The sequence below is a fragment of the Rhipicephalus microplus genome, chromosome 6 (genome assembly GCF_043290135.1).
Source record: "Rhipicephalus microplus isolate Deutch F79 chromosome 6, USDA_Rmic, whole genome shotgun sequence".
NCBI lineage: Eukaryota > Metazoa > Arthropoda > Arachnida > Ixodida > Ixodidae > Rhipicephalus > Rhipicephalus microplus.
The window spans coordinates 101,540,562-101,560,574 of record NC_134705.1 but is presented as its reverse complement, the minus strand read 5'-3'; the positions used below and the strand labels follow the sequence as shown (position 1 = coordinate 101,560,574).

Below are 20,013 nucleotides of genomic sequence, written 5' to 3'. Positions count from 1 at the left end.
ACGAGTAGTTTTGGTATGGTTTTGAAGGGAGCGTGTAAATTAAAAGCGACAGCAAGTTACATTCGAGATCGCAGAAAAATCCACACACCTCAGAGACGAAGAGAAAAAACTCGTGCGCATCGTGCTCCACAGTCGCACGGACATATTGTAAGTAATAGTTAAACCGTTAGGCCTACACTTGTATTCTTCCCAATACAAGCTCATCGCCGGTCTGAGCATGATTCGTGAGTGTTTGTAAAATATTTGCAAAAAAAAGAAAGTTTATGCGACACATATTTGCACGGAGCCTTAATTAAAACAAACGCAAGAAATGTACAGCGTGACAATATGAAAAATGACAAAGAAAAGATGTTTAAATAACGATTTTATTTTACTACAGAGACACATAATATTTTGTAGTTTTCTTTTCAAATCTTTCAAACTGCTCGTGCTCGGAAAAGGAACCACTCAATTGAGCTCAAGGAAAAGTTTCACATCCCTGAAATGTTAGAGGCGAAGTAGCATGCTACTCCGGGCAGTGTTGTAACTTATGCATGTGGCCTGAAAAGAAAAAATCTAAATAATAAAAATGTCTACGTGCAGGTAATGTAAAACGCAGAGCGCACACTCTATGCAAATTTTGGGGGTTTTTTTGAGAAACCCTGACGATTGAATTCAGGGCTTTTAAGTTTAATCAGCACGTATTACCGAGCGAGGCTTTGTCTGACAGTTGCGAAGATACACGATACACCCGAATGTAATTTTCGCGTTAAACGAAGACACCATCTTCGTCAGCTATATTCTACATTGACCACTTATAGCCAATTCTCATCATATTTATGCATGTTTTAGGCTGAGAAGCTAATAAGATGCGCCTTTAAACCATTAGACAGCGGATTTTCCCACATACTGATATACGAAAAGAAGGGTCACTTTCTTCAGTTTTGTAGAAGACAAGAATATCATATAAACAAAAATTGCTGCAAAAAAGGTTTAACTCCAGAAATACAAAATTACCATACTATATACATGCATTTCCGCTTCAAACAGTGGCTGGTAATGATTTTCTAGTCTTTTTCAACGTGAGTAAACTCAAGTTTTATAAAAAATCTTATGCACATAGTGAAGTCTATCTATCTATCTATCTATCTATCTATCTATCTATCTATCTATCTATCTATCTATCTATCTATCTATCTATCTATCTACACACGTTTATATATATATATATATATATATATATATATATATATATATATAATGAGATCTAACAGACAATAATGCCAAGGAAGGTATAGGGGAAGTTATTAGGCCAATTGTTATGTAAATGAGAAGAAAAAAAGTGGGTGAAAAGATAACTTGCCATGGGCAGGATCCGAACCTGCGACCTTCGAATAACGCGTTCGATGCTCTACCACTTGAGCTACCACGACAGCTGTACTACAGCCACATTATTGGGTATCTATGTCAATTTAAACGTGGGAGTGTCAGTCAGCGCCACTAGTAGCTATAACGGCGAGTGTGGCACACTCTTTATGAGCCTGTTTGGCGTCACGTAGCACGTGCACTTATTACTAACTGGCAGCTGAGAAATAGTCTCTCGTATACAACCAAACGGCACCAAGTCTGCCAGTACGAGACCCTCGTGAATGAATAAGGGAAACAAGTTTATACTTAAGGGCTCGTTTTTCGTGTTTTACACAATAATTATGAGATCTAACAGACAATAATGCTGTCACAAACGGAGTGCTCAAAAAAAGGCGCGCCGCCGAATTCTCGCGACGAAGCTCCGAGAGGTCAACGATAAAAAAAACAAGCATCCAAAGACTCCCCGGGCACGCGTCCCTCTCCCCTCGGAAGCGTTGGTTCGCCAACGAAGCTCCTCGCATCGGCGGCCGAGCTAGCCCTAGAGAATTCTCGATGGAAAGGGGCGTGGTGATGCAGGGTTGCGTCATCTTTCGCGAACGGCCCTCGTACCATCTCGCCCTTTCCCCAGCCTTCGCTGCGTATCGCGCCGACCTAATAATGAGAACTTTCTGGAATCTCGCGCGGAAGGTATTTAATCGAGCAGCCGAGATGTGAGATCAGGAGAAGAAGGAAGTTAGCGACAGCGTGCGTGGGGTTATTCCGCCGCGTCTGTCCGTGAAGGTTTTGTCCGTAGTCACAAAGCAAGAGAAGAAGAAAGTATGCGCCAGAATGCGTAGGGTGTTCCGCCTTGAGGGCGAAGCCTTTTGTCTTTCGTGACGAAGGAGGAGTAGAAGAGGATTTCCACCTGAGGGGTGAAGACTCGAGCTACAGGCAAGAGTGTGTGTCTACCGCTATCGAGTGAAGACGCGTGGCAACAGCTGCGTGTGTGAAGCCGACGTGTTTCCGGTGAAGAAGTTCGGAGCCTGGAGAGCGGCCAATTGAAGACGCGAGGTTTCCTGGGGGAGAAACTTCGCGGGCAGCGGAACGACAACAACGCTGGACTTTGAGTGAGTGATTGTCGGAAGAGTATCTTCCAGACTTTTGTTCCAAGGACTTTGGACTGAATAGGTTTCCTAACTCTTTAGTCTTTAAGTGTCGTGGTTGTTCGATGCATGCGACTGCATTGTAGTGCATATTGTTGTCTGTGTCCATTGTTTCGAGTGTGGCTGATTGTACTGCGTAGTACGTTGTTTGATAGGTGACATATTGTATTCAACTATTGTCGAGTGTGCATACTTGTGTATCGTTTTGATCTGCCATAATTCAAAATATAACTTAGTTTTTTTATCAACTCTCTGCTCTGACCTGTTCTGTGGGCCACAGCTGGCGTCCGCTGGCGCACCAAATAGGACCACTTCTAAATTGTCCGCGCTTTCGTGGTGCGGTTCGGGGGGCCGATACTTCGGCCCTTGGAATTAGCCTGGCGATCGCCTCCCGAATTAACCGGACCCATGACAATTAATCTGGCGTCCGCGACAAGAACCTTTTGGTGCACAGTGTGTCCAAAGTAGTGAGAAAGAGCCTCGAGTTGTTGATAGTGCTATTCGAACGATTTTGTGTGTTGCTCAGTGTTCTCGTTAACGAGTGCAGGGGAGTGTTCCGATAGACTGATTTAGGCAGACACATTTTACACGCGGCGAGACTTCATTTGCGAGACACAATGGATCTCGAAAAGTTAGTAGCTCTTGGTGAGAAGATGGGTCTTTCTGGCGCCGAACTACGGAAGTGGGTTAGCCAGAAGGAGAAAGAGGTGGTGGAAAGAGAGAGGTTGGCAGCTGAGAGAGCCAAGGTAGAAAAATCAGCTGAGTTGGAGAGGGAGAGGTTGGCAGCTGAAAGAGCCAAGGAAGAAAAAGCAGCTGAGTTGGAGAGAGAAAGGCTGGCCGCTGAAAGGGCGAAGGAAGAAAGAGAGGAGCAGTTGAAGTTGGAGCTGGAGAGAGAAAAGCTGGCTGCTGAGAGGGCGAAAGAAGAAAGAGAAGAGGAGATGGCTGGAAGGAAAAGGCAGCGGCAGCACGAGATGAAACTCGAGCGGCTCTGTTTGCAACAGCGAAGTGAAACTCCGATCCAAGCTAGAGTTGAAAGCAGCGAACGGCAGGACCACGGCTTCCGCTTGAACGCAAGCAAGCTGCTCGTAGCGTTTGATGAAAGGAAGGACGACCTTGACGCGTACCTTCACCGATTTGAGACGATTGCGAGGAGCCATAATTAGCCGGAACATCAATGGGCAACTGCTTTGAGTACTTGCTTGAGTGGTGAAGCACTCAGTGTGTACGGCAGGCTGACGCTGACCGATGCAGCCAACTATGCAAAGGTGAAAACTGCTTTACTGAAGCGATTTAGATTTACTGTGGAAGGATGCCAGGACAAATTTCGAACAGGAAAGCCAGCTGATGGTGAGACGGCCACGTAGTACGCCGCCCGACTTGGCCATTATTTCGACAGATGGATTGAACTTTCAGGGACAGCGCAGGGGTATGATGAGCTTAGAGAGCTCCTAATTAGATAACAATTTCTTACTAGTTGCCCCCCAAGCCTGTCGCTGTACTTGAAAGAGAGGAGTGCTAAGTCATTTGAAGACATGCTTGAATTGGCTGATCAATTCTCGGAAGCGCAAGGTGGAACTATTTTGGCCAAGGTCAAGAAGGAGTGTCCCGAAGGTTCGAAAAATTCGGCACCCGAACAAAAGAAGCGTGCACCGGAGAGTGTTCCGCGATGTTTTCTGTTAACCGAATGGGTCATCGTGCGAACAACTGTCGAACTAACTTCACGAACCCTACGGTTGTGAAATGTTTCAAGTGTGGCCAGACTGGGCGCAAAGCAGACGCATGTAGTAACGGAGCGAGTTAAACTCACCAGGTATCCTGCGTGCTAGCAGCACCAAAATCCGATGATAATGCCGTCACCGACGGATTCGTAGAGTTGAAAAACGGGGAGCAACTTCCTATTGCGGGTGCTGTAATGACAAAACAGCCGAGCAGTGTTACAAAGGGAATGCCAACGCTGCCTGGAAAAGTTGTGGGCAAAAACGTTAAGGTGTTAAGAGATACGTGTAACTCCACTGTTATCGTGCGAAGAAATTTGGCGTGAGAAAGTGAGTTAACAGGTAAAACTAAACCGGTTTGCCTAATTGACAGTACGGTTCGCATGCTTCCCGAAGCAGAGATTGAGGTTGAAAACCCGTACTTCAGCGGGAAGCTTACGGCTCTATGCATGACGAACCCCCTGTACGACCTCGTCATCGGAAACATCGACGGGGCGCGAGGGCGGAATGATCCAGAATGTTTGGGGGAAGACCCGAATATGGAGCTTCCGCTGACACAGGGACCGCGAGATTCAGCGGAGAAGAATCCTGTCAAGGATTTCACTCGAGCCCAAGGTGAAGCCTGGGCGCAAGAGATAGTGAATCAGAACATGATCGTATTGAATGAGTTTACGTGCTGGGCAGCTGGACTTACGTCGGCTCGACTTTTACTGACCGACAATGTAAAGGTGACGGAGTCGGCTAGCCAGACCCAATGTCGTGACATAAACAAGCGGGTGACAGGATCGGTTGAACGTTATGACCCGTTAATGGTGTCGAAGGGGACAATGATGGCTGAGACGCCGCCTCAGATACCGTCGTTGGAAAGGGCTCATTGGAACAGAAACAAGAAGAATAAGAAGAGATCGAGAGAGCACCACAAGAAAGGGCGCAAGCGCAGCTCGAAGTACTCAAGATAGGTGCTGAGGTCGAATCGGAATGTGTTTGGCAGTACTGAGTGCAATTTTTGTGTTAATGTGGGTGTTATCCTGTGTAACAACTTTATGTCGAGCGAGTCAAAATGTTTGTTACGGTGATGTGATGTATAGTATTGTACAATTGTTGTAATGAGAGAACTTTGTACATTTGTATTGTTTGGAATATGTGATGGAGTGTTGTACTCATGTACCTGTGCTTATATTTGATGTGTTGTGACATTGAATTACAATGTACAATTGTATTGAGTGATCTATTGTGAAGGTGACGTGTGATTAGCGACGGACAATGTTACAGTCTTTGAGAGTGCGGGGACTGTTCGCGCTCGTTTGTGTGGTTTTGAATATTGCCACGTTCCATTTCCCAAACTTTTGTTATCGTCCCAAAACACCACACGATTCTCGGCGCAAACCGCGCCTGCAGTTTTCGAGAAGGTTCCGGACTGTAGTAGATCATTTCGATATGATCTCGCTCACTGTGCGAACAATACAGATTGTTCTGGAACCTACGCCACCGCCAGCGATAACGCTAAAACGTTCGACGGCAAGAGTATAAATGCCGACGCGCTTCGCCGCTTGACAGTTGCTGATCGAAGGCCGACGCTCCGTTCGCCGCTATCAGTCCGAGACTGCTATCTGTGTGAGACTGCTGCTGTAATTGGACTTTCCTTTTACCGGGCACAGGTTCGCCGAAATAAACAGTTAAATTCCAACACGAAGTCTCCTGTCTTCGGCCACGTCACGACCCCGTGACATCTGGTGGAGGTGCTGCGTCGTTCATGTACCGGACGCCCCCGTCAAGCCGTGAACCCAGCCCACGTCGCGGAGAAGACACCGACGCCAACCAGGAGCAGCGAACAAGCCGCCGACAGCAAGGGCTACCACCTGAGTACGGGCTTCTACAAGACAAGGCGCGGAAGACCAAGGCCATGACCACGACTGCAGCGACAATGACAACCGCAGCGTCCCAGCCCACGATTGTCATGCATCAACCCAGGGAACCACCAATTTTTCATGGGTCATCGTTCGAAGACCCGGAGTCCTGGCTAGAAACATACGACCGTGTGGCCGCCCTCAACCACTGGGACCATGACGAAAAGCTGCATCGTGTGCTCTTCTATTTGGAAGACACCGCAAGGACCTGGCTCGAAAATCGGGAGTCCACGCTCCGAACGTGGGATGCTTTCTGCGGCGCATTCCTGCAAACTTTCTCGAGCGTCGCTCGCAAAGAGAGGGCCGCTGCTTTATTAGAGGCCCGGGTTCAGCTACCAAATGAAAATGTCGCCATTTTCACAGAAGAAATGACCCGACTATTCCGTCACGCTGACCCAGACATGCCTGAGGAAAAAAAAAGTTCGTTTCCGCATGCGAGGGATCAAACAGGACCTCTTCGGAGGACTGATGAGCAACCCACCGAAAACCGTCCAAGAATTCCTAGCCGAAGCGACCACTATTGAAAAGACCCTGGACATGCGCACCAGACAGTATAATTGTCGCCTGACTGCAGACTGCGCTGTTGCTCAAGCCAGTAACTCCGAAGACCTGCGTGAAACGATCCGAATGATTGTGCGGGAAGAGCTGCGCAAGCTGTTGCTTTCGGCACAGCCTCAAGTGGATTCAATCGCCGACATTGTGCGAGAAGAAGTTCGGCAATCGCTTCAAATTCCCCACGCACCGCTGCCCGAGCCGGAAGCTATGAGCTACGCCACTGCACTGCGCCACAACGCTCCTCCCCGTCCACGCCAAAACGCCGCCCCATCGCACTTCCGTCGACAGACGCCACCGCCGCCACCACCCCCACCGACGTCATACCGTTCGCCAGCGGCCCAGCGCAGTGCACCGAGGAAGACTGACGTCTGGCGCACCCCTGACCATCGCCCGCTCTGCTACCACTGCGGCGAGGCCGGACACACATACCGCCGTTGCCAGTACCGACAGATGGGACTGCGTGGCTTCGCCGTCAATGCACCGCGTCCACAGCCAGGAGAACGACCACGTGACATCGCCGACTACCCGACAGGAACTCGGTGGACACCACGAAGCCCTTCGCGTTCGCCGTCGCCCAGCCGCCGCACGTCACCGCACCACCGGTAGTACTCTGGCCCAACGCGGGGCCGGTCTCCTAGCCCGTTTCCGGGAAACTAAGGGCAGCAACCGGTGGAGGTGCGGTTGCTGTGCGATGAACTACCGAAGATCCTTCGACGACGACGACGCCACGACGGAGCTTTCCGAACACAACGCCAAACAGGCAAAGCCCTGACGGCGAAAGCTCACTTACCGAAGGTGGCCCGACGACGCAACATGGAAGCAGCGGAACAAGCCGACGCAGCCGTGACCCGACGCCACGCCCTAACTGTAATGCGAGACGGCGAACTAGCGACCTCGACGTTCTTATCGACGGCCACAGTGTGACCGCTCTCGTCGATACTGGAGCCGACTATTCTGTCATCAGTGGGTCATTCGCCGCGAAGTTAAAGAAAGTTAGGACAGCTTGGAAAGGCCCTGAGATCCGCACAGCCGGAGGTCATCTCGTAACGCCTGCAGGAATCTGCACAGCGAGAGTCACCATTAACGGCCGTATTTATCTTACAGACTTCGTAGTCCTACAGCGTTGCTCGAGAGTTGTCATCCTTGGCATGGACTTCTTATGCCTCCATGGTGCTGTCATCAACCTAAAAACAAAGTCGATAACGTTATCCACAGAAGAAGCACTACCGCCGCGCACGCCGTCAGGACACCATGCCTTGAATGTTCTGGAAGAACAAGTCACCATTCCGCCTCGCTCAAGCGTCATTATTTCGGTCGGCGCTCCTAAATCACCTGACTTGGAAGGCGTCGTTGAAGGCAGTCAGCATCTGTTGGTCACCCGAAATATTTGCGTCGCAAGAGGAATCGCAGAGCTGCGGGGAGGCAAAGCAACGGTTATGCTCACGAATTTCAGCAATGAGTACAAACATGTTAACAAAGGAACAACGGTCGCATACATCGAAGAAATTGTCGAAGCCACCAGTGCTTTCACCCTCGCCGATTCTTCGGAAGCTGCTCAGAGGAACTAAGCCCCTCCCATAGCTTTCGACGTCAATCCCAGACTTCCGAACGATAAGCCAGAACAGCTCAAGGCCATGCTCCTGCAATACGAAATTGCTTTTTGTCGTCATCGAAAATTCGGCAGACCCCAATCACGAAACATCGCATCATAACCGAAGAAAATGCCAGACCACTCCGTCAGAGTCCGTACAGGGTTTCGACGCGAGAACGTGATGCCATGAAGAGACAAGTTGATGAAATGCTGCGGGATGACATTATTCAGCCGTCCAAGAGTCCATGGGCATCCCCCGTGGTGTTAGTGAAGAAAAAGGATGGGACCCTACGTTTCTGCGTCGATTACCGCCGCCTGAACAAAATCACAAGGAAGGACGTGTATCCTCTCCCACGAATAGACGATGCCCTTGATCGGCTCCATAACGCCAAGTACTTTTCGTCAATGGATCTCAAGACTGGCTATTGGCAAATCGAAGTCGACGAAAGAGACCGAGAGAAAATGGCGTGTATAACACCGGACGGCCTCTTCGAGCCTAAGGTGATGCCCTTCGGCCTTTGCTCAGCGCCTGCAACTTTTAACGCTTTATGGATACAGTACTGGCAGGATTGAAGTGGCAGACCTGCCTTGTGTACTTGGACGACGTCGTCGTGTTTTCCTCGAGTTTCGACGAGCATCTTCGGCGCCTTGAAGCTGTACTTCAAGCCATCAAGACTTCCGGACTCACACTGAAGCCAGATAAGCGCAGATTTGCGTATGTGGAGCTCTTGTTTCTGGGGCACGTTATCAGCAAGTCTGGAGTTCGTCCCGATCCACGGAAAACAGCCGCCATCGCCGACTTCCCGCCGCCCACTGACAAGAAAACCGTGCGCCGATTTCTGGGCCTGTGCGCCTAGTATAGGCGGTTCGTGAAAAACTTCGCCCGCATCGCCGATCCTCTCACTAACCTTACCAAGGCCGACGTGGAGTTCAAGTGGGAAACGCCACAGGAACACGCTTTCCAGGAGCTTAAACATCGCCTACAGACGCTTCCGTTACTTGCCCATTTCGACGAATTGGCCGAGACAGAAATACATACTGACGCAAGCAGCGTAGGCCTTGGCGCCGTTCTTGTGCAGATGGCTGACGGACTTGAAAGGGTTATTAGTTACGCCAGCCGATCGCTATCCAAAGGAGAAGCAAATTACTCCACAACAGAAATGGAGTGCCTCGCCATCATCTGGGCTACGTCGAAATTTCGCCCTTACCTCTACGGCAGGCCCTTCAATGTTGTGAGCGACCACCACGCCTTGTGTTGGCTAGCCACCTTGAAGGACCATTCAGGTCGCCTCGCACGATGGAGCCTGAGACTTCAATAATATGACATTACTGTCATTTACAAGTCTGGCAAAAACACTCCGACGCCGACTGTCTCTCTCGTGTGCCTGTCGACCAACCGCTACCCGACGACCCGGATGACGACTACTTCTTGGGAACGATAACTACTGACGACTTCGCTGAACGACAGCGGGCTGACCCGGAACTTAAGGCCCTAAATGATTACCTCGAAGGCTGGACCGCCGAAGTCCCGAAGGTATTCAAGCGCGCACTTGCGTCGTTATTTCTACGAAACGGTCTTCTACAAAAGAAAAACATTTCACCGCTTCGAGCTAAGTACCTCCTTGCGGTGCCATCAGCTCTGCGACCAGAACTCCTGCAGGCCCTGCACGACGATCCGACGGTAGGGCACCTCGGTGTTTCTCGCACGCTCGCGAGGATACAAGAGAGGTACTACTGGCCACGTCTTACCACCGACGTCACTCGTTATGTGAGAACATGCCGGTACTGTCAGCGACGCAAGACACCGCCGACAAGGCCAGCGGGACTTCTGCAGCCAATTGATCCACCTTGCCGACCTTTCCAGCAGATTGGTATGGACCTACTGGGGCCGTTCCCGACGTCGGCTTTCGGAAACAAGTGGATCGTAGTAGCTACCGACTGCCTCACCCGCTACGCCGAGACAAAAGCCCTGCCAAAAGGCAGTGCATCCGAGGTAGCTAAGTTCTTCGTCGAAAATATCGTCCTACGTCACGGCACCCCGGAGGTCCTTATCACCGACAGAGAAATGGCATTCACTGCCGACTTAACTCAAGCGATCTTCGCATACAGCCAAACAAACCACCGACGGACGACAGTGTACCACCCACAGACCAACGGCCTCACCGAGCGGCTTAACAAGACGATCGCCGACATGCTGTCAATGTACGTCGATGTCGAACACAAGACGTGGGACGCCATTCTTCCGTATGTGACCTTCGCATACAACACGGCGGTGCAGGAGACGACGCAGATATCTCCATACAAATTGGTCTACGGAAGGAGCCCGGCAACGACGCTCGATGCCATGTTACCCAACGTCACCGACGAAGAAAACGTCGATGTGAGCGAGTACCTTCAACGCGCCGAAGATGCCCGACAACTTGCGCGTCTCCGTATCAAAAATCAACAGACGACCGACAGCCACCGTTACAACCTTCGACGACGCTTCGTGGAATACCAGCCCGGTGAACGCGTTTGGGTGTGGACGCCGATACGCCGACGTGGACTAAGTGAAAAGCTTCTGCGACGGTACATCGGACCGTATAGGGTGGTTCGACGTCTCGGCCCACTTGATTACGAGGTTGTCCCCGACGGCATCACGAACTCTCAACGACGCCGATCGCGACCTGAAGCCGTCCATGTCGCGCGCCTCAAGCCGTTTCATGCGCGTTAACAAACTGAAACAGTGTTTTTTGTATCGTAATGTATTCATTGTACTTTCTTTCATTATTATTGTACCTTCATCTTTAGTTAAAGAATTGGGACGATGCCTTTTTTCAGAGGGGGGCAAGGCCACGTTCCCTTTCCCGAGTTTTTGTTATCGTCCCAAAACACCACACGATTCTCAGCGCAAACCGCGCCTGCAGTTTGCGAGAAGGTTCCGGACTGTAGTAGATCATTTTGATATGATCACGCTCACTGTGCGAATGGTACAGATTGTTCTGGAACCTACGCCACTGCCAGCGATAACGCTAGAACGTTCGACGGCAAGAGTATAAATACCGACGCGCTTCGCCGCTTGTCAGTTGCTGATCGAAGGCCGACGCTCCGTTCGCCGCTATCAGTCCGAGACTGCTATCTGTGCGAGACTGCTGCTGTAATTGGACTTTCCTTTTACCGGGCACAGGTTCGCTCAAATAAACAGTTAAATCCCAACGCGAAGTCTCCTGTCTTCGGCCACGTCACGACCCTTCGACGATATTATGAGATAATATTCTTATTGTGGGGGGCAGTGTCTCAAACCGAGCGCTCAAAAAAGGGCGCGCCGCCAAATTCTCGCGACGAAGCTCTGAGAGGTCAACGATAAAAAAAAACAAGCATCCAAAGACTCCCTGGGCGCGCGTCCTTCTCCCTCGGAAGCGTAGGTTCGCCAACGAACCTCCTCAAATCGGCGGCCGAGCAAGTCCTAGAGAGTTCTTCATAGAAAGGGGCGTGGTGATGCAGGGTTGCGTCATCTTTCGCGGATGGCCCTCGTACCATCTCGCCCTTTCCCCAGCCTTCGCTGCGTATCGCGCCGACGATACGATGAGAACTTTCTGGAATCTCGCGCGGAAGGTATTTAATCGAGCAGCCGAGGTGGGAGATCAGGAGAAGAAGGAAGTTAGCGCCAGCGTGCGTGGGGTTATTTCGCCGCGTCTGTCGGTGAAGGTTTTGCCTTTTGTGACAAAGCAAAAGAAGAAGAAAGTATGCGCCAGAGTGCGTAGGGTGTTCCGCCTTGTGGACGAAGCCTTTTGTCTTTTGTGGCGAAGGAGGAGAAGAGGATATCCACCTGAGGGGTGAAGACTCGAGTTACAGGCAAGACGCATGGCAACAGCTGCGTGTATGAAGCCGACGTGTTTCCGTCGAAGAAGTTTGGAGCCTGGAGAGCGGCCAATTGAAGACGCGAGGTTTCCTGGAAGATAAACTTCGGGGGCAGCGGAACGACAACAACGCTGGACTTTGAGTGAGTGAACTAATTACTAACTGGCAGCTGAGCAATAGTCTCTCGTATACAACCTAACGGCACCAAGTCTGCCAGTACGAGACCCTCGGTAATAAATAAGGCAAACCAGTGTATAGTTAAGGGCTCGTTTTTTGTGTTTTACACAATAATAACGAGATCTAACAGACAATATTGCCAAGGAAGGTATAGGGGAAGTGATAATTCCAACTGTAATGTATGTGAGAAGAAAGAAAAGTGGGTGAAAAGATAACTTGCCATGGGCAGGATCCGAACCTGCAACCTTCGAATAACGCGTTCGATGCTCTACCACTTGAGCTACCACGACAGTTATCCCCCCAGCCACTTTATTGGGTATCTATGTCAGTATAAACGTGGGAGTGTCAGTCAGCGCCACTAGTAGCCATGGTGGCGATTGTGGCACACTCTTTATTAGCCTGTTTGGTGTCACGTAGCACGTGAACTTATTACTAACTGGCAGCTGAGAATTAGTCCCTCGTATACAAACTTAAGGCACCAAGTCTGCCAGTACGAGACCCTCATGAATGAATAAGGGAAACAAGTGCATACTTAAGGGCTCGTTTTTCGTGTTTTACACAATATTAATGAGATCTAACAGACAATAATGCCAAGGAAGTCATAGGGGAATTATTAGGCCAATTGTAATTTATTTGAGAAGAAAGAAAAGTGGGTGAAAAGAGAACTTGCCATGGGCAGGATCCAAACCTGCGACCTTCGAATAACGCGTTCGATGCTCTGCCACTTGAGCTACCACGACAGCAATCCCCCCAGCCAGTTTATTGGGTATCTATGTCAATTTAAACGTGGCAGTGTCAGTCAGCGCCACTTGTAGCCATGGCGGCGAGTGTGGCACACTCTTTATTAGCCTGTTTGGTGTCACGTAGCACGTGAACTTATTACTAACTGGCAGCTGAGAATTAGTCCCTCGTATACAAACTTAAGGCACCAAGTCTGCCAGTACGAGACCCTCATGAATGAATAAGGGAAACAAGTGTATACTTAAGGGCTCGTTTTTCGTGTTTTACACAATAATAATGAGATCTAACAGACAATAATGCCAAGGAAGTCATAGGGGAATTATTAGGCCAATTGTAATTTATTTGAGAAGAAAGAAAAGTGGGTGAAAAGAGAACTTGCCATGGGCAGGATCCAAACCTGCGACCTTCGAATAACGCGTTCGATGCTCTGCCACTTGAGCTACCACGACAGCAATCCCCCCAGCCAGTTTATTGGGTATCTATGTCAATTTAAACGTGGCAGTGTCAGTCAGCGCCACTTGTAGCCATGGCGGCGAGTGTGGCACACTCTTTATAAGCCTGTTGACGTCACGTAGCACGTGAACTTATTACTAACTTTCAGCTGAGCAATGGTACCTCTTATACAACCTAGAGGCACCAAGTCCACCAGTACGAGGCCCTCGTTAATGAATTAGGGAACACTTGTATACTTAAGGGCTCAATTTCCGTGTTTTACACAATATTAATGAGATCTAACAGACAATATAGCCAAGGAAGAATAGGGGAAGTTATTAGGCCAATTGTAATGTAAATGAGAAAAAATATAAATGTGGGTGAAAAGATAACTTGCCGCGGGCAGGATCGGAACCTGCAACCTTCGAATAACGCTTTTCACCCACTTTTCCACCCATAAATCTTTCCCACCAATATATATATATATATATATATATATATATATATATATATATATATATATATATGTATATATATATATATATATATATATATATATATATATATATATATGTATATATATATATATATATATATATATATATATATATATATATATATATATATATATATATATATATATATATATATATCTATATATATATATATATATTGTACCGGGGCATAGTGGCGCCAGCTCTGTGCCAGCGTGAAAGAAGTCGTTGACATCTGTTTGTGGCTAATGCTTGCCGGGTTCCTGCCTGTACCAGCTTGTTGCGGCTAACGCTTCTCGAATAATAACCTGTGTTTTTACGTAACCTCGTTTTTTGCATTGGTGCATTTGGTGGAAACGTGCTGGGTAATGTGCTGGAGCTCTGCAGGCGTACGCTATCATCTGAGTCCGCGATGACCAAGCGCGTGTATCACCCACAAGCCTCTTCCACCCTGCCGCCTGTTATGTGCCCTTGTGTACTTCTTCTGCGTGACCCAGTAGTATACAACGGCACGGAAGATCTTGATGTTGAGGACTGGCTGGCAGAGATCGAGCGTGCCAGCGCTATTAACAAGTGGGATGACCCTGCGAAGCTGACTCACGTCATCTTCTAAATGACGGATTTGGACAACCTATGGTTCACCAACCACCAAGCCGACATCCTCACCTGGTCGGTTTTCAAAGAGGCCGTGACCTCGTTTTTCGGTCGTCCAGCCATGCGCAAGTTTCGCACTGAACTGGGCCTGCTGGGACGATTTCAGCGAAACGATGAGGGCTTCACGAGCTACATTGAGGATGTGATCAGCCTCTGTAGGCGAGTTGATGCGAGGATGACGGTGGCTGACAGAATAAAGAATATATTGAAAGGAGTTGATGACGACGCTTTTCACATGCTTGTGGCTAAAGACCCACAGACCGTAACGGCCGTGATTCAGCTATGTCAAAGTTTCGATGAGCGTGCACTAAGCGGACCCTGAAGAAAAGACTGACTTCGTTAATATTGACGAACTACACACTGAGCACTCTGATACAGACATTTTTCACTGTCATTAATAAAGGGAAGCTTTTCTTAGCGAATTTCAGTGACGTTGAGCGTATATATCTCTCTATCTCACTGCCTACGACTTTTAGGGCTCCTGGCCGTTTTGATAATGGTATCAGTACCAAACTTGATATACAATAACATGACTATATGAAGAACACATTTCATTAGTCATAACATCAAAATCTTGACACTTAGATTATGAATGTCATGATTTACATTTCATGGTCCTCGAGCTTTTGTGGTGATTTTGTTCACATGGCATGTTGCAAAGGTGGTGTGGTATGGCATGTTTGCATGTCGAATACAAGCGACAGACCCTAACATAAAAATCTCGACATGCGTGCCATGTAACAACATGACTTTCTACATGCCACTCTCATGATGTGCTCGCGGATGTTGCGCTAATTTCACATATACCAGATTAGGCATTACGGTACATGAATGGAAGACAAAAGTATGTGACCGCTACAAACATGATAATCATGAGATGCATGTCATGTAACAACATAACTACATGCTACGCTCATGGTGCTCTCACTGCCGTTTCGCTAGTTTCAGATATAGAAATTCGATATTACGCGACGCGAACGAACGACATAGGTAAATGACACATTCAAACATGATAATCATGACATGCGTGTCATGTAAGCGCATGACTACATGCCACACTAATGGTGTGCTCGTGGCTGTTTCGGCAGCTTCACATATGCCAAATTTGGTATTACGTGACGCCAATGGATGATGATGGTATGTGACTAGTGCAAACATGGTAATCATGAGATGCGTGTCATGCGAGAACATGACTACATGCCACAGTAAAGACGCCAATACATTTCGACGTGACGTGATGTGCGAGCTTGCCGGCGTTCATATTGTCGTGTCACGCCGGCGTTGCCACGCCACGCACCGGCCGTGCCATTTACTCGCAGACACGCGCTGCGTCGCTTTGACGCATGCACGTTTCAGCGTGTCCGGCGTCCCTCCGTCACGAAAAGAGGGAGGCGCAGTGTTGTCTGGGTAACGCATCGGCGCAAAATGCAGCATGTGTCAATTCGTGCTGGTTGCCGTCGGGCTGCATCGACGGACGCTGGTCGTGACTGGCGTCAGACTATACAGTGATCGCGTTTTGCTAACGTAGCGTCGCTGTGCCCAGCGGGCGTGCGTGTCAACGCGCATTGGAGTATATTGAGCCCTTGACGATGCGCTCGCGGCCGTTTTGCTAGCTTCACATAAAGCAAATTTGGTGTTACCTGTGGTAAATGGTGACGAAATATATGAATACTGGAAACTTGATAATCCTGACACGCATGTCATGTAAGAACATGAAAACATACCACGCTCATCGCGTCCTCACGGCTGTTTCGCTAGCTCCACATATACTAAATTTGGTATCACGTGAAGTAAATACATTACGAAGGTAAACGGCACATCCAAACATGATAATTATGGCACGGAAGTCGTGTAGGGCATCATGTGCCTCCACTTCGTGACGTTGTGCTGATATGAAAGCGACATATCAACATTTCCCATTTGTGCTGCGCATATCATCGATTACCTCTGTACGTGAGATCATCTATTTTTTCCATTATTAATATTAGAGGAAACTAATGTACTGGTTTTATTTTGAAATTACGTGCAAAAGTCTCCCTGCGTGAAGACAAAAATTTGAGCATGCGTTTTTTGGTAATGTCGCAAGATTGGCTGTCATAAATTCTTTGAAACTTGGTGTGACAGGTCTATGCCACCCACAGATGACAATGTATTTTGTTTTCACTGATTTGAATTACGTAGGGCTTAGTAGACACCTTCAGAATCTATGGCGTCCTGCTGTTTGCTATGGCGTCATGCGGGAAATATCATGGTTTCGTCTCCAACTGTATTTACTTTTCGCGTGTTTTCACGATTACCAGGCATCGCGTTATTGTAAGAGTGGGCTCTGCGGTATTGCGAAAAACTGTTTTGCTCTTTACTGTCTCCTAAAGGCAATTCCTTGCATAATGTGCCATTCATATATTCATATGATTTTGTTTTCAAATCTGTTAGAAGTATTACTGCCACACTGTGTAAAACAGCTGCATGCTACGAAGACAGCCAAGGTTTCATTGTCGCTTAACCCAAATATTTTTTTATCTAGTATATACGCTCAGCCATTATTTGCGGCTCACGAATAATGATGCCATTGCCGAGGCATCGCCCTTTGTACAATACGACCTATTCAGTGCTACCACGTTAACATGACTGTTTTTTTCATTGAAATAGAAAATAAACGAAAGAACAAAGAATACAATGACGCAGGGGCAACGTTCCGATTGTTGTGGTCTCCTAAGTCAGGCTTATTGTGCCGCCCATAAATAATCTGTTCTGTCACGTGCAACAGGCCTTTTCTTTTTGTCGGAGCGGTTGTCTTCTGAGAAGTCCGAAACATGCATGCATTTCCAGCATCATCATGCACAGTGATGCAGTAATTCATGCTTCTGGTTTCGTAATGACACTTGTAGTTTTTATCTCCCAGAAAAAAGAATAGTCTTCGACTTTAAACTTACGTTGACATTCTTTCATGCACAGTTGACATGTTGGAAACACATTTCGATCTATGGCACATTGGTGATAAAGAAAAGGGATACATTTTTCTGTTTTCTTGTCGAACGTCCACATTTCGACGTACGTCGGCCACGTGGGACACCATATATTGCTAGGAGGTTTGAGACAAGGATCCCTGTCTGGGTCGTATTTCACTGAAGAAAGGAGAGTGAGCACAATCTTAAATTGATCCGTAAAAAATAACGTTTGACTGTCCATCAGATATGAATAAAAAAACAATAAATGTGATAACCTGCTCTGAATGACAGGATTGTGCTTATACATTATCAAGCAGACCGCTTTAGGCGTCTACAGTGATCTCAAAGGAGTGCCGCAACACACTCGGCTTTCTTTCTTTTATACCTGTGAGGGTGCGTTGTACCAAGGATACACATATTTAAAGTTCTTGAAATAAAAGTGTACATACATATTTCGTACACTGCAATAATACCGCGTCATTGCTTGAAGCTGGAAACAAGGGCATATAAAAAATAAATGAAGTGAACTTTTTTTGGACCAGGCTCTTTACACTTCAGCCCTTAGTTGGGAGGCCTTTTCAATACAGGTAGCCGTGGCTCTTTGTCGCCACTTCTCGAATATTATTATTTATTGAAGTGAAACGGCATGCTACATGATGAAGTGATGTAAAATCTAGAATCAACGCCCCCAGCCGTTATGTTACTGGCATATAAAAAAGAAATTAAAGTTGTGACATTCCTCTCGTGGGTCAAACAGTATTTTGACGTTTGGCAAATACGTTTGTTGCTGCGGTGTTTCTTTCTATTTTTTCGTTGGAAAGGCTTATATTATCCAATATGTTTTACACCTGCGCAGTAGTTATCACGCTTCAATGTTTTATTTTATATATTAACTCAGACATATGCCCGGCCTAATGGTGCACGGGGAAGTCAACGTCTCACTGGTAACAAAGAGCAGTAAAGGATATAATTGAGAAGGTTGTATTTATAACTCTTTAATAATCAGAACTTTATATGTTGTTTTCTAAGTAAGCTGTAATTGACGTAATATTCGATAGCTACACAGCCCTCTTATCGTGAACCTCAAGAAGCATTAGTTGGATATCAAGTAGTGTCTTTTGCAAAATTTGAAAATGAATGTGCTGAGGTGACTACAATCATTCGCCTTTTAATTGGGGATGAGTATTGCTCATAGCAGCGATATTTTGTCAACTTGGACAACAATGCCTTGGTCAGTATTTAAAAAAACACGTGTACAAACAATTAGTGCATGCGTATTCCAGTACCAACTAGCCCGCTAAATTCTTCTTTGTTTTAGTGTCATCCTAGTTTTATTGATATCTCTCTCCCCCCACCCCATCTCTAAAAATGATCACTCAAGCACTCCGTACAAATGATTAACCAGCGAAAGGTGAAACGTTTGGGAGCAACCTTTCACTGGGCTTCAACCCAGCGCGGTACTAAATCCTTTCACAATTATGGACAACAAAGCTTTGGCTTGGGTTTACCAAAATGTTCATTTCACACACCCGGACATTGTGTCTGGCATGATCATGGTCATGGATTAGTGTAATGAGAATGCTAATGAGTTTCACACTGCGTTGATCACACTGGTTGTTTTCGAACCACAGGTGGTAACAGACGTCACAGCCGAAGCGAGAGTGCCGCTAGAGAAACTCCCGGCGAAACAGGGCGTCCGCAGCGGCGAACGCGCTTCTGTAGTCGTCACGTTGATTCTGTCGTTCCTGCGATGACGCTTGTTCGGTGCGGCATTCTTGCAAGCGCTTGACATCGTGAGTTAACCTGGCGGCGTGGTTTACAGACTCTGCCCGCCACAGGTGCTTGTACTGCCGTTCACCATTAGCACGGCTTGGAAGGTAGCGGATCAATTGTCGCAGTTCCTGCCGAAACTCGGCCTCCTACACCTGTTTTGTGCCCGGACCGCACCATTGATACGGCGAATGAGAGTTCTGTCACGTTTCCTCTCTAGGCGCTCTTCTAAAGTTACCCGTGGGATATCTATGTGTAAGGTTTCAGGAGAAGCAGATGCGTGCGTGCTCGGCCAATGCCTCCTCTCTTTTTTCAGTGCCCAAGCGAATGCTGTCTTCAGGCCGTCGAGCGCGCTACTCCTCGGCTTGCCACTGCCACTTGGAGGCGCTACGCGAGTAGACTACGGGAGTCGGGAAAGCTGCGTTCGACAATAGATTACCCAACATGGGAGGTGGGAAGGCTGCTGCTGGTAACAGAATACGCAATAATGTACATATGATCTATGATGGGCTGAGGGTGATGAATATAGATGAACATGGGTCCAGAAGCTTAGGTAGTGATGACAAACGTATCAATCGGAGTTTTGAAAGAGAAAGGAAGTTATAAAGACGGCATTACGAGCAACCAGACAGTAATATGTATACAGAAAGGCAAATAGAAATAGCAATAAAGAGATTGAGAGAATATACAACAAGGTTAC

General features: G+C 47.7%; 1 protein-coding gene across 2 annotated transcripts in view; it reads right to left on the bottom strand.

Moving 5' to 3' along the window:
* Positions 1-347: 347 nt before the first annotated feature.
* LOC119168052 (kunitz-type serine protease inhibitor 2-like) overlaps positions 348-20,013 on the bottom strand; it is a 43,370-nt gene continuing 23,704 nt past the window's right edge. The window contains exons 4-5 of one of the 2 annotated variants that reach the window (XM_075865379.1): positions 17,529-17,720; positions 348-540 (exon numbers count right to left, since the gene is read on the bottom strand). In XM_075865379.1, the coding sequence (XP_075721494.1) occupies positions 506-540; positions 17,529-17,720 (227 nt within the window). In that variant the 3' untranslated portion in view covers positions 348-505. The remainder of the gene's footprint in view (positions 541-17,528; positions 17,721-20,013) is intronic. The other variant, XM_075865380.1, reaches the window with a different exon arrangement.